The sequence below is a fragment of the Lissotriton helveticus genome, chromosome 10, assembly GCF_964261635.1.
Source record: "Lissotriton helveticus chromosome 10, aLisHel1.1, whole genome shotgun sequence".
Taxonomy (NCBI): Eukaryota; Metazoa; Chordata; class Amphibia; order Caudata; family Salamandridae; genus Lissotriton; species Lissotriton helveticus.
This window is the reverse complement of record NC_136071.1, coordinates 1,207,990,966-1,208,017,885: the sequence shown is the minus strand read 5'-3', so window position 1 is coordinate 1,208,017,885 and position 26,920 is coordinate 1,207,990,966. Positions and strand designations below refer to the sequence as shown.

Here is a 26,920-nt window from a genome sequence, read left to right as displayed (position 1 = left end):
AATCTAAACATGTCATTTTAATCTTTCCAAAGTTCTTCTAAATATTTGGGACCGTTTCCCTTGCCTCTGAAGCTCTCAGTGCCACTTCTTTGATGAATGTACTAGCAGGTCAGGGGTTCTCCTCCAAATCTCTCTTTTATGCAGCACTATAATTAATTGGTGCCACCTCTCCATATGACGATGCATGGTATAGTTACCACAACTATATTTTTTTTCGGTTCCTCTGGAGAGTTCATCGTGGCAGATGAAGCGTGTAACGTACCGGGCATTTACCTTTTTTTGCATGTACAGGAAAGGGAAAAAAAATCGAGCGTCCGAGTTCTAAGGTGTCCCAGGGCCATTTTAGTGGACCAGGCCCAAATCCAAAGAACAGGCCGCCATTTTGAGAGTCCTCTTGCAGCCGCCTGTCGCTGTAGCATCAAGAGCAGCCGAAACTCAGCTGAATGGCAACTGAAACGGTAAATGGGCGCCCCACTACATTTCAGCATTGTAGGATGACCACACCAGTACAGCAACTTGCTAGACATCACCTCGGTGCCATCCGGATCTCGGCGCCCCACTGCAGATGAAGTGCCTCTCAACTATGAAACCACCACGATGACATCCGGATCTTGGCGCGTTGTGCTGCCTTCGGCCTATTCGCACATCGGTCCGCTACTGACGCCATCTCACAGGCTAATGGGGTGACCCACGCCGAGTTTCAGCATTGTAGGATGACCACACCAATTTGCTAGACATCACCTCGGTGCCATCCGAATCTTGGCATCTCAACGCCTAGTGGTATCTTCCATACAGAAAATATTGTTACGCTGCCTTTGGCCCCATTCGCTCATCAGTCCGCAACTTAGACATCACCTCGGTGCCATCCGGATCTTGGCATCTCAGCGCCTTGTGGTGTCAGTCAGAAAATATTGTTGCGCTGCCTTTGGCCCCATTCGCACATCAGTCCGCTACTGACACCATCTCACAGGCCAATAGGGCGCCCCACGCCGACTTTTACCATTGTACGATGGCCACACCAGTGGCACAACTTGCTAGACATCACCTCGGTGCCATCCGAATCTTGGCATCTCAACGCCTAGTGGTATCTTCCATACAGAAAATCTTGTTACGCTACCTTTGGCCCCATTCGCACATCGGTCCGCAACTTAGACATCACCTCGGTGCCATCCGGATCTTGGCATCTCAGCGCCTTGTGGTGTATTCTCTTCAGAAAATATTGTTGAGCTGCCTTTGGCCCCATTCGCACATCGGTCCGCAACTTAGACATCACCTCGGTGCCATCCGGATCTTGGCATCTCAGCGCCTTGTGGTGTCTTCTACTCCGAAAATATTGTAGAAAATATTGTTGCGCTGCCTTTGGCCCCATTCACACATCAGTCCGCTACTGACACCATCTCACAGGCCAACAGGGCGCCCCACGCCGACTTTTACCATTGTACGATGGCCACACCAGTGCCACAACTTGCTAGACACCACCTCGGTGCCATCCGGATCTTGGCATCTCAGCGCCTTGTGGTGTCTTCAAATCAGAAAATATTGTTGCGCTGCCTTTGGCCCCATTCGCACATCGGTCCGCTACTGACGCCATCTCACAGGCCAACGGGGCGCCCCACGCCGACTTTCAACATTGTAGGATGGCCACAGAAGTGCGACAACTTACTAGACACCACCTCGGTGCCATCCGGATCTTGGCGCGTTGTGCTGCCTACGGCCTATTCGCACATCGGTCCGCTACTGACGCAAACTCACAGGCCAACGGGGCGCCCCACGCCGACTTTCAGCATTGTAGGATGGCCACACCAGTGCGGCAACTTGCTACACACCACCTCGGTGCCATCCGGATCTTGGCATCTCAGCGCCTAGTGGTGTCTTCTATTCCGAAAATATTGTTGCGCTGCCTTCGGCCCCATTCACACATCGGTCCGCTACTGACGCCATCTCACAGTCCAACGGGGCGCCCCACGCCGACTTTCAGCATTGTAGGATGGCCACACCAGTGCGGCAACTTACTAGACACCACCTCGGTGCCATCCGGATCTTGGCGCGTTGTGCTGCCTTCGGCCTATTCGCACATCGGTCCGCTACTGACGCAAACTCACAGGCCAACGGGGCGCCCCACGCCGACTTTCAGCATTGTTGGATGGCCACACCAGTGCGGCAACTTACTAGACACCACCTCGGTGCCATCCGGATCTTGGCGCGTTGTGCTGCCTTCGGCCTATTCGCACATCGGTCCGCTACTGACGCAAACTCACAGGCCAACGGGGCGCCCCACGCCGACTTTCAGCATTGTAGGATGGCCACACCAGTGCTGCAACTTGCTGGACACCACCTCGGTGCCATCCGGATCTTGGCGCGTTGTGTTGCCTTCGGCCTATTCGCACATCGGTCCGCTACTGACGCCGCCTCACGTGCCAACGTATTTTCTCCGCATTTTACACCCTATGCCGCATAACAGGTCATGTGACTTGTTTATAAAACTTTTCATTGGTTCATTTTACTTTTGGTTTCCTAATGATGGAAGGCTTGATCATGTGACCTAAAAACAACACTTTTCATTGGATGAAAACTTTTTTTTTTTCCCAAACGATGAAAGCCCCACCTTGTTTCTGGATGTTTCAGACTGAAGCTGGCGTCAGCATGAGAGCACCACCATCTCGTAGCTCAGTCGTGGTCATTCCGCGAGCAATCATGGCAGCCGCTCCCCACCAGAAGCCTGCAGGAGTCGGAGCCCCCAAAACTTTTGATGAATTCTCAAGGCGGAGGGGACGCTTTCGAGAATGGGGTCCAAGACCTAGCAGACAAGCGTCCGATTTCCAAGGTGTCCCAGGGCCATTTCAGTGGACCAGGCCCAAAAAGGAAACAGCCTGCCGCCATTTTGAGAGTCCTGTGACAGCCGCCTATCGCTGCACCGCAAGAGTGGGCGCAACTCAGCTGAATTGCGGCTTTTGACACAGTGGACCAAAAACGGACGGAATGGCAACTGAAACGGTAAAGGGGCGCCCCACTACAACAGATGACACTCCACCTGGAGAGGCCCGTTCACGCCGCCTCCCCCGGGGCGCCCCACGCCGTTATTCGGAGCAGCATTGTAGGATACCAAAACCAGTGCGGCAACTTACTGGACATCACCTTGGTGCCATCGTTCTGCTGCCTTGGAACTATTCGCGCAACAGTTTGCTACTGATGACCCACCCCCCGCGACGCCCCATGCCTTTATTTGCTGGGTGGCAACTTACTAGACATCACTTTCGTGTCATCTAGATTTCAGCGCGTTCTGCTGCCTTGGAACTATTCGCACAACAGTTTGCTACTGATGACCCACCCCCCGCGACGCCCCACGCCGGAAATCTGGACGTTGAGCTGCGTTGGGACTATTCGCACAGCCGACCGCTACTTCGTTGTTTTTCCCTAAAAATGTTTATATGTTATTACTATTTTTGTTTTCTTGTATATATTTATAAATTATTAAAGTTTTATAATCTTACTACTTTGTCGGAGTGCTATATATTTTTAATGTGACACATAATTGTAAAAACTTTGATGTACAAAGAGTCATCCCTGGAATCTTCCGCTTCAGGCTCGGTCCCCTCCCCAATCACAATACAGGATGGTTTTCAGATAATAGCAACGCTTCTGCTGTGACGGATCTCATCGAGTGTGGGCCTTGATCTACTATAACTCCTTTGAAGAGGGGTGATTCTTTACAGCTGTGGCCATAAACTACATCTGCAGGGCTAGCTGATACCCTAGGACCAGCCTGGACAATCGGACACAGAGGAAAAGGAGTGTCAGAGGGTGCGGTAGTGAATAGGGCGAAAGGGAGGTGTCGGGCGGGCACAGGGTGTGATTCTCAGGGAAGAGCAGCGCAGATGGGGGGAGGTTTATGACCCATGCATAAGACAGAGAGCGGGGGTGACCACTGCCTGGGGGAGATGCTTGCGAGGGTGGGGAGCCATGCTAAGGATCGACAGCGTGCACAGAGTGGGTCTGGTCAAGGCATCTAAAATGGCTGCCGTGCACGACAAAAGTGTGGCATTTGAAAAAAGACAAGATGGCGCAGACAATGTTTTTCAACACTTCCTGATTTCCTTCGAATCGAACGTTAACAGACGTTGGGGCATATTACCAAAGTTAAGCGATATTTATCCCTAACGATGCTTAGCAACGATTTTTTTACCGTCAGAAATTATCGCAGATAAACCTTGCTATTATCAAGGTTTATCGGAAATACGATAAAAAACGACCGCAATGCATTAATATCGCTGAAAACTCAGCGATATTCATGCATTACCGAGCTAATGCTCTTAGCCATGTTATCCACCTCCCATTGGATAACATGGCTAAGAACTGCTCAGGGCAGGTGGTAGCTTTTGGAGATATTCGCGCTTATCTCGAATATTTCCAAAAGTTGATAATAGGAGATAGCGATGTTAGCGACTGTTTCCAGTCGCTAACATCTTGGCATGCCCACTTTGCATGTCATTAGTGATAAATATCACTCACATGCAAAGTGGGGCCCAAGATGGTCGCTATCTTCTACTAGCCGTCGCTAACTGGTTTTTTTTAGCAACAGCTAGGTAATACACATATAATTTTATCTCCGCGAAGCGGAGCGCTGTTACAGATATATATCTTGTTTCTGAACGTTAATTTCTCAAAATGCACTGAAGCACATATATTGAGACCTAGCAAAGGCACATCGGGCTACCAGTCCCTACAATTTTGCCAAGTTTCGTGCAAATCCATTCAGCTGTTCGATCCTACCGAGAGACAAGATGGCGGCCGCTACGGACTGTTTGGAATGTTTACAGACACCGGAGAGCCAATCAGCTTCGCTTCGCAAAGCTCCGTAACGCGAAAAGTACGCGAAGCGGTGCGCTGTTACAGATATATATCTTTTTTTGAACGTTAATTTCTCAAAATCCACTGGAGCACATATATTGAGATCTAGCAAAGGCACATCGGGCTACCAGTCCCTACAATTTTGCCAAGTTTCGTGCAAATCCATTCAGCTGTTCGATTATTATTATTTTATTTTTTTTTTGCCCCGCGGGGCCCTTTTAAAACCTCCACATCAAACCTAGGGGGTGAGCGACAATGTACTATGCCCCCTTATGGTCATTTGCCCCTTCGCTTTGGCCTCCTCTTGTCTCTCGATCCTACCGAGAGACAAGATGGCGGCCGCTACGGACTGTTTGGAATGTTGACAGACGCCGGAGAACCAATCAGCTTCGCTTCACAAAGCTCCGTTGCGCGAAAAGTACGCGTAGCGGAGCGCTGCCCGGTCCGCTGTTACAGATATATATCTTTTTTTGAACATTAATTTCTCAAAATCCACTGAAGCACATATATTGAGACCTACAAAAGGCACATCGGGCTACCAGTCCCTACAATTTTGCCAAGTTTCGTACAAATCCATTCAGCCGTTCGGGCTAAAAGTGAGGCCAACCGCCCTATGGAAATTAACATGGGAAAAACGCGTTTTGGGACCCCCCTTTTTTCTCGGCCCCCCCTTGACGAACCCCCCCAAAATTTTCAGGGGCTGCTCAGAAACAAAATGTGCCATTTTCCTGAAAATTTCAGCCAATTCCGTCCACAAACGCCAAAGTTATTAGACATAAAATTTTCAAAAATCCCATAGGGAAAAAATCCTAACTATATATACCTACTGGCGACCGCCAGTAGGTAATATATATATATATATATATATATATATATATATATATATATATATATATATATATATATATATATATATATATATATATATATATATATATATATATATATATATATATATATATATATGTGTGTATTATGTGTGTGTTTATTGTGTGTGTGTGTATGTATAATCTCCACCAGTCACCGATGGTTACCCCAATATGTGTATGTCTCTCAAGCAGTGGAGCCACTCTAGAGTTCCATTGTCCTCTCGGGTACATATAAGTACATTTCCTACTTGGTTGACTAACTTGAATGATGAGGGATGGTATCAAATTCACTCACTGTTTTAGTGGGGTAAAAGGTCCTCTAAGTCCCAAAGTTTCTTGTCGTGAACCTTAACGTAGCCGGCATGAGTTAAAAGGCCAGACGTCATGCCTGCACCTCATCAAACCAAAGTTTTGTCTTTCGCCCAAGTTTCAAGTGGAGCACGGAGGGCACCAGTGGGGTCCCTGCAGGGGGACATCTGACCAGGAAGTGATCAGACAGGAGCCACCACAGTTCACCTGGGCTATCAAGCCTCTATATGGCCAGTTATCCGTTTCATGGACGTTGACACGTGACCCTAGTCTAACCTCAGCAGACAGGCAGGAAGTATTTCACCCACGCGTCAGTGCCATGAACACATGGGATGGGCTTGTGGTCTTCAGGGTGGGCCAGTGTCTGTCAGTCATGGCATGATCTGTCATGAAGGCTAGAAGTATTCCTAGCATTTCCAGGCCTGACCATGACCAGCTCAGTTGTCCTTTGTCATTCTCTGCCAACGACAGTCTTTGTTCTGCTGAACTCTTACAGCGTTCCCTGTAAGTTGGAGATAAAGTTAGACTTGTTGCCTTTGGGGGTCATAGATGAGTGGTTAATATGCCCTGAAATAATCTTTATGCAAAGATAGGGTTAACTGTAGGGTCAGCCCCGGTGTTGAGGATGGTCCTTTCATGGCCCCCTCTCCTGTTTTGTAACCCGAGGAGCTCGTAAGAAGCTCTGCGGCCACTACACGGCTCAGGTGAGCCCCTCCGCCGTCCCCTCTTTACCCAAGAGGCATGGCAGGGTGTCTTTTTAAAGTGTCTTAATATTTTCAAAAGCTTTTTAGAGGTGGCCATTGGGTGACCTATAATGAAAAGATCACCCTATTTCACCCACAAAGAGCTCTGTGTTTACCTGACTCCATGTACTGTCGTGAAATGTGAGCAGCAAAGGGTGCTGTGAAGGAAGTGTGACTTGTCGTGTTGTAGTCATTTCATTGTGTACTCGATGGTTAAAATGCAATTGCTTTATTCAGTTTTGAACATCAGTGAATCTTTTAGTACTGGCCTATTTTCATAAAACAATAGTGACTTGTAGATGCCAGTTCAAGTTTAATGTGAGGCTTTTTTCAGTCCTTTTTCACCTTTTGCAACACGATTATGCATCTGTATCCATTACATTTACCCTGCAATTCCTCTCTTTTTTTATCATATACACATATTTGGTTCTATTGCTGTCACGCATAATACTTTACTATCAGTTTCACACCACAAACGTAGATGGTAGTTCTATGTTTCTTTCTATTCTTACCTGGTAGTAAGACCTCGCTATTACCTGGTAGCCCGTTTTTACTCTTTTCTTTTTCCGTTTTTTTAAACATTTGGCGCGAAATGGTTCTCAGTTAAATAGCACTAGGCTTCCCCATCTCGCGTCATAGACAGCGTTCTTTCATCACGCGGACGGTTGGCGTATACGGATCTTTCTTATCATATGTAGACTTGGAGAATAAAGCTAAGCTCCACTTTCCAACGCTTTTTTCACATTAGGGCAGGTTGGATATTTACAGCACGTCAATGATGCATAGACTATGACTATGTATATATGTTCTCTCCTCTAGGGTATGATCTTATTCTGGACAATTTGAAGAACTATTACAAGTCCGCAGAATACCAGTCATTCAGGGCATTTAATTCCTGCTTTTTCATGATGAACTACTAGAAGTAAGTTATGTGCCTAAAATAAATCTGAATAGTCGCTGACTGTTGTATTTTTATCTTTTGGCCAATACTGCGCTATGTTGGCTAATATGAACACTCCTATGTTTTCATAGCTATCCGGTTCCATTCTGGGACATCGATCTTTTCTCACATGCCGATAGCTGCTTGCTCATCAGTTTTTCATATTAGGACCAATACATTGAGTATCTCCAACAGGTAATACATGTTAACATTTAATTTTTCCCATGTTCTGTAGACTTAGTCCAGAACCATTTTCATGTATATAAGTAACCGACAGGGTTTCTCATCTTTTCATTTTTGCTTATAATGAACAGGTATTACAGATTAAAACACCTATTTTCCGTTACGACTTGCGGAGCTCGTTTAGTATATCATCATGTATATGAATATTTAACTCCTCCATGTCTTACAATTTTGCCTTATTTATGTACAGCAAAAGCCATCATGATAGGTCTGTCTCTCGTTGCTCAAATCCAATGGACGTTACTCTATTATATATTTTGAATATTACTATAGAATCCACCGTTTTGCCACCTCTCTGTATGTAATATCCCCTGCAGTAGTAAGTGGTATGAGTAAAAAACATATATCATTATATGCTTATTCCGGAGGTTGATTCTTTTGTTATTAGTCAGTCATATGTACCTATTCTCTGTATGATGCATCTAATATGAAAAGTTATATATAAACTAATCACTGTTTTGGCTACCTGTGCTTGCGCGCTAAGATGCTTTTGTTCTGCACTGTATATAAATATATCACTGATATTTGTCTTACTGGAGCTATTATGTATCATACACAGATTAAATGTTATAAATGTGCTCATATTATATATTTTTGTTATGACATTAATAAGTTGTTTAAAGTCGTTATAATTGTAGGAAATATGCCCCCTTTGTATGCTAAAACTAATGGTTATGTCCTATGTCATTCTGCTTTCACTACAATAAGACGGTGACCTGATGAAGGCGATAACGCCGAAACGCGCGTAGTCCCTACTACCGCCTTGCCTCCATCCATCTTTGTCTATGTTTTGCTTGTACTGTCCCGTAATCTCCAAATTTGTATAAAGATTGTCAAAATGAAGTATTTTTGATATGAATGTTTAAAAATAGAAAATATATATATTTTTTAAATCTTTATCTCCAAATAAAATTATACAAATTTTGAATGATTTGGCCTTATATATGTGATGTATGGGTCATAACTTTGAGTTAACTAAGTGGGGCTTGGACTGACTTAGCTATAGACCTTTACCTACATAACATTCAATTGCTACACAGTCGTGGAGTGGGAATCTATAGGAGAGGCACTGCTGGGGAGTCTGCTACATACAGTCGCTCAATCTATAGGAAAGCCAGTTATGTAGGTTGAATCTATCTATAGGAGAGGTGGTGCTGAGTAGTCGGCCACACACAATCGCTGAGTGTGAATCTATAGGAATCTATAGGGTAGGCAATCACTGAGTGTGTATCTATAGGAGGGGCAGTGCTTAGGAGTCTGCTCTACAAAGTTGTTGAATGTGAATCTTTAGGGGAGGCGGTCACTGGGGGAGACTCTATAAGAGAGGTGGTGCTGGGAAGTCTGTGCTACATACAGTCATCAAGTGTGAATTTTATTTGAGACGTAGTGCTGGGGAGTCTGTGCTATAGCAGTCAATGAATGTGAATCTACAGGAGAGGTGGTGCTGGGGGTGAATCTATAGGAGAGGTCCTGCTGGGGAGTCTGTGCTACAGACAATCACAGTGTGAATCCATAGGAGATACAGTTCTGGGGAGTCTGCCTCCCCTGTAGATTCACACTCAGCGGCTGTGTGTAGCAGTCACTGAGTGTGAATCTATAGGCGAGACAGTGCGGAGGAGTCTGTGCTAGAGACTCAGACGTGCAGTAAGGGTGTAATCAGATACTTACTGTAGTTACGTTGTTGCACGTTTCACCTTTGTCAGAGGGCGAGTCTATCAAGGTGCATGTAAACATAGTGATGTGTTTGCAGGTGTGAATAGAGACCAAGAAAAGTAAATCCGAGGCTTGAGGGTTTATTTTCTGTACCCTGGGCACTACTGGGAGGTCAGAAGGAACCTGTGATCTTCTGTGGTTCAGTAGTAATCAATACTGCCAACATTTTTACAAACATCATAAGGCACATAGGCCTCTACCTCCCTCCCTCTACCTCCCTCCAATCCTAGGTCACAGAACAGCAGGTCTAGTCCCTGATGGAATGTTGAAGTTGCTGTGCTCTTTCTTGGTGGCACACACCTGTCCTGGTTCAAATCTGTGGCCAATTCCCTGTGAGTGAGTCAACGCTTGTATGTCTGATCTGTTACTCTGTCAATCGCCACATACACGGATCCTAATATTGTGGTCTTCTCTTCCATCTAGTCCTCTGGACCGTCTATACATGGAGTCTAAGGTCAACGCTTGCTCAAGAACAGCTGTTTGCACCCACCGGCTCCTCTGTCCTCTTATCTGCACCAACCAAAGACAAGTTGGAGTACATTCAATGGACTTTTCTCAAAGGCGGTGAAGCGAAGCCGATCGTTGATTACTTCTCAGACAAGAAAGACCTGTTGATCAGACCTCGCTATGCAGCGAAGGTCGAGTTCTTCACTTCCAATGGGTCACTGCTGCTGAAAAATGTCCAAGCAGCAGACAGCGGAGTGTACAAGGTCGGCGTCAACCTGAGAGAGGATGAAGCCAGGCTCATCGAGCTGATCATCGTCGGTAAGAGAATACTGGCTGATGATTATGTACCATACTTTGCGACTGGTCATGGGGTTGGAAGAGAATGTCCAGCATATCACCAGGCCAGTTGCAGTGCTGTGCTGTGAAAAGTTCCAGATATGCTGAGCTTCTGTAGTCTGTGTGTGATGTGTGACTGGTGCATAGTAAAGGGACTGAGTGACTACCTACACTAACTACTGTAGGGTATTGGCTGAGGAATACAGCATCTGCCACTGACCGACAGTCGCGGGTGAATAATATTAGAGCTGTGTGGCTCATCGCACTGACTGTTTTTGGCTAATGTTTGCTGAAGACAGCTGTTAAGACACTATGCTGCAGTGTCATTTATTAATTGGTTCATGTGAGAAAGTGGACTATCAAGTAGGATGGCTGTGAAACCTCACCAAGTAATATAGTCGCTATCCGCATGGGGTCCACTCAGGTTTCTTTAAATCAAACCATAGCTCAGTCCTGGATACCTGAGGCTCACCACAGTCCGGTGTAACTCGAAGGTAAACCAGTGTAAAGCATTAATCACCACCAAAACCGTTCAGGAGACATGACACCATAGAAATGCAACTCTAACTTATAAAAATAGATGCCAACATGGCAAAAATCAAATGAAGGGACCCTAATTTATGATGATTGCAAGCTTTTCATATATCCCTGCAATCGAAAAAGCTTTTTAAAGTTTGTTAAATTGCTGCTTTTAACTCTTAACAAGTTAAAAGTCAAAGATTCCAGTTATACCTACATAGACGCCCCTCCCTACCTCACCAATACTCCCAGGGCTCCCCTAATCAAGAAACACAAAACGAGGTGACCTCCACCAAATACTTGCGACTGAGCTGGCAGAAAACTTCCTCACCCATGACATAGACATTACTTTCATCACTGAAACCTGGCTAAACAAACTCTCTTCCCCAAGCCTGGACATGCTTGTGCCCCCAGGCTATTCACTCATCAACAAATATAGAAAGGCGCAACGAGGAGGGGGCTTTGCAATCATACACAAGGTCAACATCTCCTTGAAGATAACAGACACCTTCAAATACAAAACGTTTGAGTGCCTAACTGTCAACATTAAGACAAATGACAACAAATCTCTACTCTACCATATGCCAGGCAACAACACAGCATTCGGGGAACACCTGTCCGATCTGATTACTTACTGCTCACTCCGAGACTCAAACTATTTAATTCTAGGCGACCTCAACCTACACTGGAATGAGGAAAACAACCTGCTAATCCAATCCCTGAACTATCTCCTAAATAACAACAACCTTATCCAATACTGCTCTGAAGAAACACAATACAAAGGATCTATCCTGGATGCCATTATTGTCCAACGAGACATAATGCTTATTGACCACATCCTGCCCGTTGACTGGCCTGATCTCTATCATCTTATTCCACATCAGCCAACTGATCCTATGCAAACCCCCCACGCTGGACCCCACCCAAATGGATGAGAAACCTAACTCCGATTCCCCTGGCAAACCTGGAGTAAAAGATGAGATCTCTCCTCCCCATCTCCTTGGAGGATCGCTCCACAACTGAACTCACCTCTCACTATAACGCAACCATGACTTCCTTTTTGGACCAACTAGCCTCCCCTGAAACAAAAAAAGCCAGAAACATCCTGTGAGAAGTTAGCCTGGAATATGATGTCCACTAGTTCTAGTGGGCACCTTGCACCAGTCTAATCGACCCTTATTGATGGTGGTTGTAAAGTCAACCTTATAGAAAGCTATCCTAGTGGTAGCATGGACCAGCAGTCTTAGGCTAAGACTTCAGTAGGCGAGTTAAGCAAGTTGTTTTACCATTTATTTATTAATTTATGAGTTTATACCGCCCTTAAATCAACTCCCGAAGGAGTAACTCTGCGCCCAAAGCTAGTGAGAGACAGGAGAGACAGGAGAGAAAGAGTAGAGTCCTATTGAGGTGCTAAGCCTGGAACAAAAAAGTTTTCAGCCTTTTCCTGAAAGTCAGATGGTCTGTGCACTGCCTAAGAAAGAAGGAAGTTTATTCCATAGGGTAGGACCAATGAAGGACAGGGCTCTTCCCCCTTGTCTTACCTTCTTTACTATAGGCACTTGGAGGAGAAACTGGTTACTAGACCGAAGGGTACGTGCAGGCAACTAAAGATTGAATTTATCTGACAAATATGAAGGGCCCAGGCCATGCAAGCCCTTATGGACGACACAGCAGGTCTTAAACTTGACCCTTTGACGGATTGGTAACCAGTGCCATTTATGCAACAAAGGACGAGAGGGGGATCTAGGAGGAGCGTTCAGGACCAACCTAGCAGCGGTGTTTTGCACCACTTGAAGCCTGCTAAGCACACCGTCATGAGCCGACACCAGCAGCCCGTTGCAATAGTCTAGACGACTAAGCACCAAAGCCTGGACCAGCGTCTTCCTAGTGGTGTCTGGCAGCAAAGGAAACACTTGCGAAGGAGCCTGATTATATGAAAACATGACGCCACCGTCTTGTTAACATGGTCCTTCATGGACAAATCCTGGTCCAACTGAACACCCAAGTTCTTCAGCACCTGCCTAGGGCTAGGGACGGAGCCTAGATCTAGAGGCCACCAGTCAGGGGTCCACAACATTTTGGCTTCCCCGAAAAGCACCACCTCCGTTTAACCGACATTGCATTGTAGGAAATTTGAGGCCATCCATCGTGAAACCGCCTTCATACCTTCTGAGAAGGCCAGTTTAAGTGCCGGAGTAAGAGACTTAAATGGGAAGAGGAGCTGGGTGTCATCAGTGTATGACACTGGGATAAATCCGAAAGCTCTCATAAACCTAGCCAGGGGAGCCACATAAATATTGAAAAGTGTAGGGCTCAAACAGGAGCCCTGTGGCACCCCCTTTGTAATCTCTACCACAGTGGAGCGAAATGTGCCCATGTTGACACACTGAGTCCGATCAGACGGGAAACTCCTCAACCAGGCCAGAGCCAAACCGTCAAGCCCAATCTCTCTCAAACGCCCGAGCAAGATGTCATAGGATATGGTATCGAACGCTGCCAATAAATCCAATAGCACCAAGATGACTGAGTGCCCCTTATCCTGAAACCTCCGAAGGTCGTCAGTCACAGAAAGGAGCGCTGATTCGGTGCTGTGATTTGGCCTGAAGCCCGACTGTGAATAGTCCAGACTTCCAGTGCGTTTGATGAAGCTCGACAGATGACTATTGACGTGCTTCTCTGTTAGTTTGCTCAGGTACCGAAGGAGAGATATGGGCCTGAGATTGGACAAATCTGTCCATGGAATAGAGGAGTTCTTCCTAATAGGTCGCACCAATGCCGCCTTCCACTCCCGTGGGACTACACCCTCAGCAAGTGAGCGGTTGACAAGGGACTGGATCACAGGACCGAGCACCTTGACAACCTTTGGCATAATTCTAGCTGGAATAAGGTCCGATGGGCAGCCACTTTCGATTTGTCCAATGAGGTCCTCAACCTCACGCAGGGAGGCAGCAGGAAACTCAGTAAGCAGTGTGGAAACATCTGCCCTTGATTCCAAAGGTGGTACCACAGGCTGGTCTATGGAGAGACTCGAACTAACAATTTTATCATATATCCTATCTATCTTACTAGTGAGATAGAAAGAGATATTATTGTGTTTATATCTAGGAACCTAATTCGATATTTCTATTTTATGACCTTGTACGGTTATAATAAATAATATCCTTATAAAGGCATAGGAATCATATCCATATTTAGTCATAGCCCATGCAGTCCACATTAAGCAAGGCTACTTCCCCGGACTCCTAGAAAGTACAACGAGTTCTCTAAACAAACCAAACCTCCAGCAACCTGGGAAATCCCCATTGCTTTTTGTTTTGATTTCGTCCTAGAACTCCTATGAGCACTGTAAGAACGGCCAGTTCTTAGTGACATCTTTATTGACGTCTTATGTCCAACCTTACATCAAACCCGGCACCTTTCAGGTATAAATATACCAACGTTGCCTTAAGCAAACACACAGTGGTTTTGGAGCAGAGCGGCTATCTATTTGCCCAAGAGCACAGCTGATGCGAGAACCCACGGACGCCGCCCCTCCCTTTTGACGCACTGAGAGAGACGCTGTCTTTTCTCCTGCCGAGAAATCCAGCTCCGGTGTTTCCCGATACCCTCGTGGGTTACTGGGATATGGAGTCCTGAGAGAGAGATACCAGACCTCCTGCTTTCTATTACCCAGGTACGGAGCTGACTAAACCCTTAAAGAGAATTCTTGAGTCAGATTCTTGGCAAAACCAACTTAACTTAAACTGCTACTTACTTACTCCTTCCCACGTATTAGGCTTAGGTCAGGTACACCGGGGTAGGCGTATTTAGACGCACCAGTTGAGTACGTTAGTCAATGTATATTTGTATGTATATATTTTATCTATTTTAAAGTATCATATGGCTAAGAAACCATATCAATGCTTTTACAGTATTATTTCATAATACTCCTTTCACTGTACGCACTTTACTTTACTATGAGTATTGCAATTGTGCCAATTCATTTCTCTTGTATGAGGAAGAAGACTGCTCAATAAATTATACCTTTTATTGAAAACGCCCGTATCTCTTTTCTCTGCACTGTGGTGAAACTAAGTACGCACCTTTGACTGAGTGAAATAGCTGTCTTTTGTTTTCACACAACTCTAGAGACACACTCTTATTCTGAGGGAGTAAAGTTGTCATGTTTTATGGTTGTCAGAAGCTAATCCCTTCTTGTCTATCCAGGGAGGTTAAACTCCTCCTCGTTTATTCGAGAAAGTTTCTAGTGACCTCTGAGCTAGCTGGCAAACCTTAGCCTAATATAGTCAGTAGAGACCTAGATGACCTCAGTCCTACGTCTACACTGCTGTTTATATTATTCCAATGCGCAGAGCCTATTGGGAATATAGGAACTACACTACATGGCGCCCAACGTTTGGTAAGGCGATAAATCTAACGCAAGATGTGCTTTTTCACACACACCCCTTTTTCCCGTAAATACTCCAAAAGACGTCTGGAGTGGGTAAGAGGTTAAAATCCGCCGGAACTTAGTAGGAAGAGATTCCTGTGTATAGTTTTTGGTTTAGTCAACGTTGAAGTATACAGTGTTTCCAAATATTGTGCACCTAATCTTTGTTTCCTTGAAACTTGATCTGCAACAAAAACCTTTCTGTTAGTAAAAATGACGGAAAGTGACGACGAAAGGGAGGCAGCTAGAATAGCAGCTCAAATCCTAGCGGATGACACAAGTCTCCGAGACAATGACCCGAATGTTATACTCATTCCGGTCAACATAAGAAAAACTATAACTCTTACACTTATAGAAAATGGACTGACATCACGAGGTGGTACAGTCATATTCGTGGTAGAGGCCCATGAATATCGGCAGACAGAGGTATTCTATTCATGGATAAACTTTCCAGCAGCAAACGCTGTAACACACGAATTCCACTATTACAAAATAGAGGAACCTCCGGATGTATACACTCCTTTTGGGGATGTTGAAATCCCATTAAATTACCAAGAGCACCTGCTCTGGTTTAAAGGCGCCCTAAAACATCACAATCACATCACCAGGCTCGGTCCACTAGGTAGACCAGGAGCAACGTGGCCGGTTCTAGCCAGCTACACACCACACCCCGACATTGAAACAATGACAGACCGGGAACTTTTAGCTCAGCTAAAAATACTAATTAAAATACATAGACAATTAGTCCAATATGTAATGCGGACTTCAACAGTCCAACCAGTTATTAACATTCTACCGCTGACCCCTCATCAGGGGAACACAAACAAAATTACACCACAGAACATACAATCATGTCTGGGTAAAGTACCCGCAAAACAGGAACAAATTCCATTCTGGTTAGCACAAAAAATCACTCAAATAGAGGCAGTATTTCCAGATACTACCCCTACTGAGAAACACAGATTTTGCAGCGTGAATCTTTCTGGATTCACTATGCTGTGCATTATTCCGCGGTCTTGTGGTTGGGTCCGGATTCGTAGTCTTTTCTTTTTTTTTTTTTCGTAGCCCAGGTGGGCGTCGGCGTCACCCCCCCTTGGTTGCATTTCCAGTGACGTCGGCATGCTTCCTGCGGAAGCTCCCACTCTTGGGCACCATCTTCAGATTCTTTTTTTCCGCGGTCGGGTCTGGATCGTTCCCGTTTGGGCTCCAGACATTTTTGGAGAAAGAAGAAAGAAAAATGCAGAAATTGCAAAGAAAGGTCATCTGAAGACGCCAGGAGACTTCATCGACGAGGAGTCAGCAAAGGAGAAGGAGAATTCATCGAGATCTTCGACGAACGTCGACGAACACGGGACCAGGGAGGCCCTGAGCGCTCGATGATGGACAACACGCCGTTCAAGTTCTGCCGTAACTGCCACCACAAGTACGCGCAGAAGGACCAGCTCCCGGTATGCAACCTTTGTCTACCGGTAAATCATGAAAGCGAGTACTGCAACGCCTGCTCCGCCTTCGCCCCGAAGACCCTTCGTGTGAGAGAGAGACAGAGGGTAGCGCACGCCACCCTGCAGGGGAAGGCCCCGACTCCGTCCCTCTACCATCTGGGGATGTCTTCCGAGGAAGAGGACAACGCTGCCGCTGAAGACGACAGCTACACGGTCGTAGAGACCGATTACACGAAGACTTCTGATAAGGTAGGAGACTCTCCGGCCCCCAAGAACCCGAGAGACTCTGAGTCTCGAAAAAACGAGGGCAAGGCCCCGAAAGCGCCAACGCCGAAACACCAGGCGTCCGCGAGTACTCACAGGCCCAGCGGATCCTCTGAGAAGGAGTCCCCGGCGCCGAGAGCTATTGAACAGCAGAAGTCGTCGAAAATCGTCCCCAAAAAGGATCGATCGACGCCGAGGGACAATGACCATAAACTACCGACGCCGACCAGAGACCCAAAATCCGGTTCGACGTCGAAAACTTTGGCACCGAAAAGCACGGCGCCGAGCCAACCGCCGAAAAGAGCGGTCGGACCATTCGACGCGGAACACGCGGCCGAGATGGAGAAAAAGAGAAGGCGCCTCGAGGCCGAAATGGAAAACATCTTGCAGCGGAGGAAAGAATTCGACGCAAAGATGAAACCCTTCACGATCCCACACAAGACCAAGCCACGAGTGGTGGAGGTGGTCGAGGAGGAAGACGAGGTCGCCGAGGAACAAAACCCGGACGTCGAGGTGGTCGACGACCAGGAAGAGGACGAGAACCCCTATGATAGTTACAACTATGGGGAGGAAGATTACAGCAGGACGGACGCAGAGTCGACCCCCTCTGACCTACAGGAGGTGGATTACCTAGATGTCGACACCGACAGCCCAGAGGAGGCAGTCGACACATATCCCTCGAGGCCCTCGCCGCCAGACGACATCGGGCCTACAACTCGGTGATGAGGTCTGCCGCAGCGGCATTCAAACTCAAGCTCGACGAAGAGAAGCAGAAAGCAGACTTCCTTCTAGAGACATTGCTCCCCACACAAACTAGGAGCCAGTACCTGCCAATGCTCTACAGCGTCTTGGCTCAAGGGAAGGAAGCATTCAGGGAGCCCGCAACATGCAAGGCAGTAACTCCCAGAACAGAGAAGAAATACAAACATTCCTCAAAAGACCCACCCTACATTCAGGGGACGGTCTCAGCAGACTCCATTATCACGGCCACAGCAAGGAAGGGGGCTAACGTACCCACTACTTCTGGACCACCACCGGATAAGGAGAGCAAGAGGATGGACCTGGTGGGCAGGATGATCGAACGGAATGCCGCGACCCACTGGCGCATGGCTAATTCCAACGCCCTGATAAACAGGCACATGTACCAGATCATGGAGGAGCTGGGGCAGTTGGTGAAGGACCTGCCCCAGGATGCCAGGCAGAAGGCTGAAAAGCTGGTTGAAGGGAAGAACGCGGCCAATTCTTGCCTTAAGACGGCCCTGGATGGAGCAGACACCTCCAGCAGGCTCATGATGATGGGTGTCACTGAAAGAAGACACGCCTGGCTCAGGATTTCAGGTTTCAAACCGGAGGTGTAACACAGCATCCTGAACACACCGTTCAACGGCGACACGCTTTTCGGAACAACAGTTGATGAGAAGCTCAGTCAACTAAAAAAGGATAACGAAACAGCAAGATCCATGGGAGCTTTGCAGTTCAGAGGGAACAAGAGGGGCACCCCGTCACGGAGGCCCGGCGGGAGAGGCGGAAACCAGCCAGGTACATCACACCAGGCTTTCCAACAAACGCACCAGGCAGACTCGCAGACTCAGCAGGGTCAGCAGAAGCCATCCTGGCAATACCAACAAAGAGGCCAGTCCTTTCGAGGGAGAGGAAATGGACGTGGACAGAATAGAAGAGGGGGACAGCAGCCCGCCTCTAAGTGACTTCAAAAAACTCCGTGTTCCCACCCACAGAAAAGATCCCAGGGGGCAGCACGTACAGAGGGGTCAAGACAGGCTAGACATCTACGACCACATAACACCAGTGGGAGGAAGATTAAGATTTTACCTCCAAGAATGGAGAGAAATCACATCAGACAAATGGATCCTCAACATCATCCAATTCGGATACTGCATAGAGTTGGAGGGGAGGCCAACAAGCAGAAAACCAAAAAGAAAACCACTAGCAAGCAAGCAGCTAGAGTGTCTTCAAGAAGAAGCAAAGGAACTCCTGCGGAAGCAGGCCATAGAACGGGTACCCTTCAAGGAAAGAAACAAAGGAATATACTCAACGTACTTCCTGGTACCGAATATAGACGAGACAATGAGACCCATTCTGGACCTAAGGTTCCTGAACAAATTCATAAGAACGCAAAAATTCAAAATGACCTCCCTGCAAGAGGTGCTCCCGCAATTGCAGATCGGGGACTTCATGGTCACGATAGACCTCAAGGACGCCTACCTGCACATCCCAATGAACAGAAAGCACAAGCATATGCTCAGGTTCACCATCGGGGAAAGCCACTACCAGTTCACGACACTAGCCTTCGGGCTAAAATCAGCACCAAGGGTCTTCACAAAGTGCCTCGCAGCAGTCGCAGCGCACCTACGAAGGCAGGGAATACACATATACCCCTACCTGGACGACTGGCTGGTGAAAGCAAACTCATACCAGAAATGCAAGCAGCACGCACACACAGTGACGAGCACGCTCATAAGGCTGGGGTTCTCCATCCATTGGAAGAAATCATCAATGGAGCCGGAACAAGTGAAGATCTTCCTGGGAGCACAGATCAACCCCTTACAGGGCAAGGTGTTCCCCAGCGAGAAGAGGGCGAGGGCGCTGGTGAAGGAAACTCGCCTCTACCGGAAGGGACAAGCTCGGACAGTGAGGACTGCAAGCAAGATCATGGGGATGATGGCATCATGCATCCACCTGGTACCGAATGTACGTCTCCACATGAGACCCTTTCAAGAATGGCTACAGGAACAATGGTCACAAGCTACAGGCAGTTGGGAGGATCTAGTGGTTGTAACGCACCCAGTGCAGAAGGAGATGACATGGTGGACCATGGAGAACATAACAAGGGGAAAGCCTCTAACGCCCCCCACGCCAACAGTGACCATCACCACAGATGCATCCCTGAAGGGATGGGGCGCTCACATGGAGGAGCTCAAGGTGAGGGGACTGTGGACGCCAGCAGATGCGACAAAGTACATCAATTACCTAGAATTGAAGACAATCTTCCTTGCACTGAAAGCTTTCCAAACAAGACTGTACAAGCACAAGGTGTTGCTACAAACAGACAACACCACCGCGATGTTCTACATCAACAAGCAGGGGGGCACACAGTCAGCCCTGCTTTCAACGCTGGCGCAGGAGATATGGAGATGGGCCATCCCTCTCAAGATAGACCTGCTAGCCATACACCTACCAGGGAAGGACAGCATACAGGCAGACTAGCTCAGCAGACAGACATCGGCATCCCACGAGTGGGAGCTCAATGCTCAAGAGACAAGGTGGCTGTTCGACAGATGGGGAACACCATCAGTGGACCTGTTTGCCACACGCCGGAATGCAAAATGCCAAAACTTCGCATCCAGACAGCCCGAGGAGGGTCACTGGGGAATGCCCTATGGATAGATTGGTCCGGGACATTTGCTTACGCCTTTCCCCCGATACCACTGATGCACAGAGTGCTGAGCAAGTGCAGAGCGAGCAACATGACCCGGATACTGGTCGCGCCACAGTGGGCCAGACAGACATGGTACTCGCGGATCATGGAGATGACACATTGCACCCCACAGATTCGGCAAGAGGAAAGACCTACTCTCCATGCAGAACGGAGAGGTGCTACACCCAGAGCCAGAGAGCCTGAGCCTAGTAGCGTGGCTCCTGAGGACATAGAGTTCGCACATTTGAGACTGCCAGAAAGCACCCTGAGGGTCCTTCGGGAGGCACGGAGGCCCAGCACTCGGAAGTGCTACGTTGCAAAATGGAAAAGATTTACAATGTGGTGCAGAAAAGAAAGACTTCACACTAAAATGAAGAAGGACTCCACAGTGCTAAGGTACCTGACACACTTGCTGAAGAAGAACGTTAGCTCATCCTCGTTAAGAGTTCACTTGGCAGCGATAGTCGCCTACACAAGGGGAGAAACGTGCAGGAGTTTCTTCACATCACAGGTGGTGAAGAGATTCCTAGAAGGCGCGAAAAGGATCGCACCACCCAAGCGGGTGCCGCCACCTGCATGGAACTTGAACATGGTCCTAACGGAACTCATGAAAGAGCCCTTTGAACCACTTCACAAGACCTCCCTAAAGATGCTAACTATGAAAACAATTTTCCTGGTTGCAATAACGTCCTTACGCAGAGTAAGCGAGCTTCAGGCGCTGACGCTACAAGAACCCTACATACAAATACACAATGATAGGATTGTGATGAGGACTGACCCACACTTCATGCCGAAGGTGGTATCCAAATTTCACATGAACCAGTCTATACAGATACCGAGTTTTTTCTAAAAACCAACAACTAGCGCAGACGAGCTCTGCACACCCTGGATGCCAGAAGGGCAGTCATGCACTACATTGAGAGGACGAAGGAACACAGGAAAACAAAACAGTTCTTTGTGTCATTCGCCAACAGTTTCATGGGGAAGGCAGTAACCAAAAAGACTATTGCACGATGAATCGCACAGACAATTCAACTCTGCCACAAACGTGCATGACAGGAGCTAGCAGAGGGGACACGTGCCGACTCCACTAGGAAGAAGGGGGCTACAATAGCTTTCCTGGCTAACACGCCCATACAAGACATTTGCCTGGCGGCAACATGGGCTTCGGTGCACACGTTCACGAAGCACTACTGTGTGGATATACAGATGAACAAGGAAGCACAAGTCGGACAAAAGGTGCTTCAACACATATTCAATAACCAACGCTCATCTTCCACCCAGCCGCCACAGAGATGAGAAACTGCTAAAAAATCTATGCACAGCATAGTGAATCCAGAAAGATTCACGCTGCAAAATGAATAGTTTTCTTACCTGTCGGTGTAGTTTTGCAGCTTGAAGATCTTTCTGGATTCACTAGCGAACCCACCCACCTCCGCCAGAAAGATGAGGCCTGGAGAGAGAAAAGGTGGATAAAAAAAAAGAGGTTTTAAAAAAGGACTTATAAGTACAAGCGGTAGAATATCACCTAAATAGAACATTGCCATTACTTCGGAAACGAAAGAAACACGGAAAAAAAGAACCCAAATATGCTGCCCAAGAGTGGGAGCTTCCGCAGGAAGCATGCCGACGTCACCGGAAATGCAACCAAGGAGGTGTGACGCCGACGCCCACCTGGGCTACGAAAAAAAAAAAAGAAAAGACTACGAATCCGGACCCAACCACAAGACTGCGGAATAATGCACAGCATAGTGAATCCAGAAAGATCTTCAAGCTGCAAAACTACACCGACAGGTAAGAAAACGAATCCATTCTGACTATCTGTTTTCCAATGGGGATCGCACCACATGTGGAGGACTGTGACACTTGGGGCACAGTCTTTGCTTCAATTTACACAAAAACACATGGTGTTCCGTCTTTGGTGATAATACCAGATGTGCTAAGACAGATTCAAAATGAATACGGTCCAGAACCTGCTTTAACTCTGGGTATGAAATTACTGAAAGACTTCAAGCAGGTCTCGGCTATATTATTAGCCAACATAAAAGGAGAAGCAGCATCTGTGATGATCCGCCAGAAATGGAAAGAAACAGATATTGCAGAACAGCCATTTGAACTTGCCAGAATCATAGAAAAATCCTAGGAAGAGATAGTTGGGGTTTTACTGGTTTCCCACCCAAACTAACTGAAAACCCTGAAAAAACCTTTATTAAAAATAATCTAAATACTCCAAAAAAGAGCTGGGATGGAAATAAACAATCCACTCCCAAAGAAAAAAGATTCCAGTCCAGAGGAAGGTCTCCTCAACGAAGAGAAAGATCTCCTGACCGAGGAAACAAGTCTCCCCAAAGGGAGCCCCCTGAGAAAAGATACAACCTTAGAAATAGGGATAATTTGAAGAAACCTGATAGATATCAAGATATTGATACACGTCCCTCTCGATCTTTTCAGACTTCCTCGCGGAAATCGGAAAGAAGTGGACGGTCAAAACACAGGGAAGAGCACGTCAAGGCCAAAGACAAGGAACCTGCTCATCAAAGTAAAAAATTACAATTTCCAAGAAAGAAGGTAGCCAGTATTAAAAAAAATAATTAAACATGCCGAAGATACTGAGGACACAGCTGAAAGACGGAGAGTGGGCCCAGACAATGCTAGACAGCGCAGCAGAAGTGACCATAGCTCGCAAGATCCTGATGAATCTTCTGGAGACAGTGGACACGATTGTATACATTCAGGTGGAAACTGCAGATACCAGAGTTAGCAAACCTCATAAAATATACGAAATAACATTACGTATAGAGGGAGATAAGACTAGGAAAGTAAGGGGTCTATTTTGGGATAACCTTTCGAAAGGCTATGACATCCTTTTAGCTGAGAAACACTGGCCACCAGAGTTTGTCAGGGAGTGCCCTCATGGCGAAGAAATGATTATGCCTGCCATCTCAAATCATATTCCAATTCATAGAAAATGTACACTTGCATGAAAATGGGCAGTGGCCCAAGCTCCTGCATTATATAAAAATCATGTAGGATGGGATGAGGACTCTCCTCCTCACAAAATCCAGTTAAAATGTCAACCCACTGCACAAAGGCAGTACCCAATTAAGCAAGAAGCTAAAAAGCAAGTCAGGGAGATCTTTGATCAACTTGAATACCAGGGGGTGATTAAAACATGCACCTCACAAATGAACAATCCTTTGTTTCCTGTCTCCAAGCCAGACGATTCATATCGTCTAGTTTTGGACTACAGACACCTTAACTCATGTTGCAAGACATTTGCAGTACAAAATTCACACAGTGCAGCACTAATGAATAACATCGTGCGCAAAAAATACAAAACAACATTAGACATCTCTAATGGATTCTTTTGTCAAAACATTGCACCTGAAAGCAGGTATTTGACCGCTTTCTCAATAATGGGGTCACAGCAATTTCTGTCGACTCCCACAGGGATTCAAGAATAGCCCAGGATTATTCTCAGCAAAGGTAACAGAGTTACTACAAATATATGATGATGAGGCATTATCTTATGTCGATGACATCTATCTCACAGATGATGACCTGGAGACTCACTTGAAAAGAGTAAACACCATAATACTTGGGTTTGCAGCTGAGGGTTACAAATTCAACTTTAAAAAGTCACGAATTGCCCATCTAACAGTCCTATTTTTAGGATATGAATTATCAAGTGAAGGCAAGAGCCTAGCAGGCAACTTCTTAAAGAAGTGCGCTGTACTCCAAGCACCAAAAACGCTGAAGAACTTACAATCAATACTAGGTTTCCTGAATTTCGGAACAACTTACATTCTAAATTATGCAGAGAGGGTTAAACCTCTCTATGAATAAGTAAAACCTGAATTTAAACCAATCAATTGGACTCAAAAACACACAGAAATTTTGAGATCATTGCCAACAGACATGTTAGCTAAAAAAAAATTGCAAACTCGCGAAAACATACGCAACCTTGTAATCCGCGTCATCTCAGGAAGATGCGGATTCACGTACCTGACCTCTAATGCAGGAGAAACGGTACCAATAGCTTACATATCACTTTGTACACACAAGCTGAAAAAACATTCAGTCTTACAGAAAATATTGTAAATGCGGTTCAAACTGCTGTAGCAAAAGAAAGAGCCCAAGCCCAAGGCAAAAGGATAACTGTTTTAACAGCAGTATCAGCCTTTGAGGCATTAACAAGCCCACGCAATTTGACTGCTGTGGCATTAGATCCAAAATGGATACAATGGGAAAATTCTCTTGCTGTAGAAGACGTGAAATACTATTTTGACCCGAAAATGAAAAAACTGAAAGATCTAACATATGAAAGAGAATATCCTCTGCCAATCAAAATTCTGCCTCTCGAACAGTACACATGTGTAATCTACATGGACAGATTTGCAAAACATTACGATGTAGAGAAAAAATCCTACAACGCTGCGTGCGCGATTGTTAAAGGTCGCTGGCGCTTTGGTAAATTCAGACCAATAGTCACAAAAACGGAATCACTCAGAAACTGCTCAACTCAGCGAGCTGAAATAAGATCTTTAAAGATGGCGCTTGAAAATGCAGATCGCGAATTCCCCACACTAATAGTGTGCGATTCGCATTACTGCGTCAAGTCTTACAATAATGACATGCAGAACTTTTTGCCTTAATGACAGTTATGGGGGCTCACCGACGGAAGCCATCCCCCATTTTGTGCATACAATTGAGGGTGAGTGTCTTGAGTCTTTCCTGGCGAGTTTAAATTTATTTGAATTTGCCCAAAGTAGGAACGATCCCAGAGCTCCAACCTTTGTGGGGAAAGACGCTAATACTATTATAGACTTCATTTTTGTTTCATCTGGGGTACTAGCCAAGGCACGCGAGTACATGGTGGTCACTGCTAGTTTCAGTGATCACAATCCTGTCCTCCTGATGCTGGACCTAGACTGTTTCCGGACCCATAATCCATCAGATGTGGCAGCCCCAAGGGACTTGATAACTAAAGACCAGGGAAGGCGCCTAAAATGGGAACAAATAGTCCCTGAACATTTCTTCCATTCACTTGCCCAAGAGTCAGAGGCGGATATGGCAGTATGTCTGGACCCAACTGCTCGAGGCCCGGATGTAGTAGTCGCATACGAGGAGATATGCGGAAGGATTGCTAAGAACTTGGAGCTAAGGTCTATCGGGCAAAGGAGTAAGAAACCCCAGAAATGGTTCAATAAAGAATGTTCCCAGAAACATAGTGCTCTGATGAAAGCGCTAAAACAAAAACCTAGGGACAGGACGTTGGTGGCCAATTTAAGGAAGGATTACAAAACCGCAGTTTTTAAACGTAAATCTGGAATCAAGGAAGAAGCTTGGGAGAGCCTTTTATCTACGGATGTACAGAGAGACAGCAAAAAGTTTTGGGCCATTGTGAACCAACCCTTCTTTTCTAATGAAGGGAAGACCGACATGGACTGTGTAATAGAAGATGATAGATGGGTAGCCCACTTCGAAAAGATCTACGAATCCACAGCACCTGGTCTAACCGATAATGTCCATAAATCCCCTAACCTGGTTATGGAATTTAGTAGTTTGGAGGTTGAAAGGGCGATTAGAGACACAAGCAAACACAAAGCCCCGGGCCCTGATGGGGTTCCTGCAGATCTCTACATCCAATACCCCCAATTCTGGTCGAAGATATTAATGAACGTTTTTAACGCAATACCCTCAGCTGGTTTTCCTTCCTCTTGGTCCACCTCTATCATTGTGCCCATATTTAAGAAAGGGAACAGGGGGGACCCGGCTTGCTACAGGCCAATCTCCCTGCTGGACTCTGCCGTTAAGATCTTGGGCAGGGTCATTTTGCAGAGGCTTGAGGATTGGCTTGGAGAGAGCAGGATCCTCTCAGAGTTACAGTATGGCTTCAGAGCACACAGAGGGACTATGGACCAGTGTCTCAACCTCCACTTAATTATCAGCAAGTACACAGTGGTGAAGGGGGGACTCCTTTATTTGGGTTTTATGGACTTATCATCCGCTTTTGATTTGGTCAATCGTTCAAAGCTGTGGTCTATTTTGGGTAATATGGGTTTGGACATAACTTTGGTTAATTTTCTGCACGACCTTCATTCAAATTTATTTGCATCTGTTAGGGTGAACAGGGAGGGAAGGTGCACAGCAAAGTTTAAGTCTGGAAGAGGTGTCAGACAAGGCTGCATTCTGGCACCTCTCCTTTTCACATTGTACATCAACTCCCTAGGTAATTCTTTGAACTCAGTCACCCCAGATATTCCGCGTATGGGGGGGGGTTCCTATTCCGGTCCTCCTATACGCGGACGACGCCGTCCTCTTAGCTCGGACTGGCACAGGCCTTCAAAAACTCTTAGATCACTTTGGCCTCTTCATGGAA

At 46.4% G+C, this 26,920-nt stretch overlaps 1 protein-coding gene across 1 annotated transcript in view; it reads left to right on the top strand.

The window, feature by feature from the left end:
• Positions 1 to 9,927: 9,927 nt before the first annotated feature.
• The window catches only part of LOC144784213 (uncharacterized), a 255,285-nt gene continuing 238,292 nt past the window's right edge, over positions 9,928 to 26,920 (top strand). Inside the window, exons 1-2 of the mRNA XM_078662868.1 lie at positions 9,928 to 9,997; positions 10,089 to 10,430. Of these exons, the coding sequence (XP_078518994.1) occupies positions 9,928 to 9,997; positions 10,089 to 10,430 (412 nt within the window). The remainder of the gene's footprint in view (positions 9,998 to 10,088; positions 10,431 to 26,920) is intronic.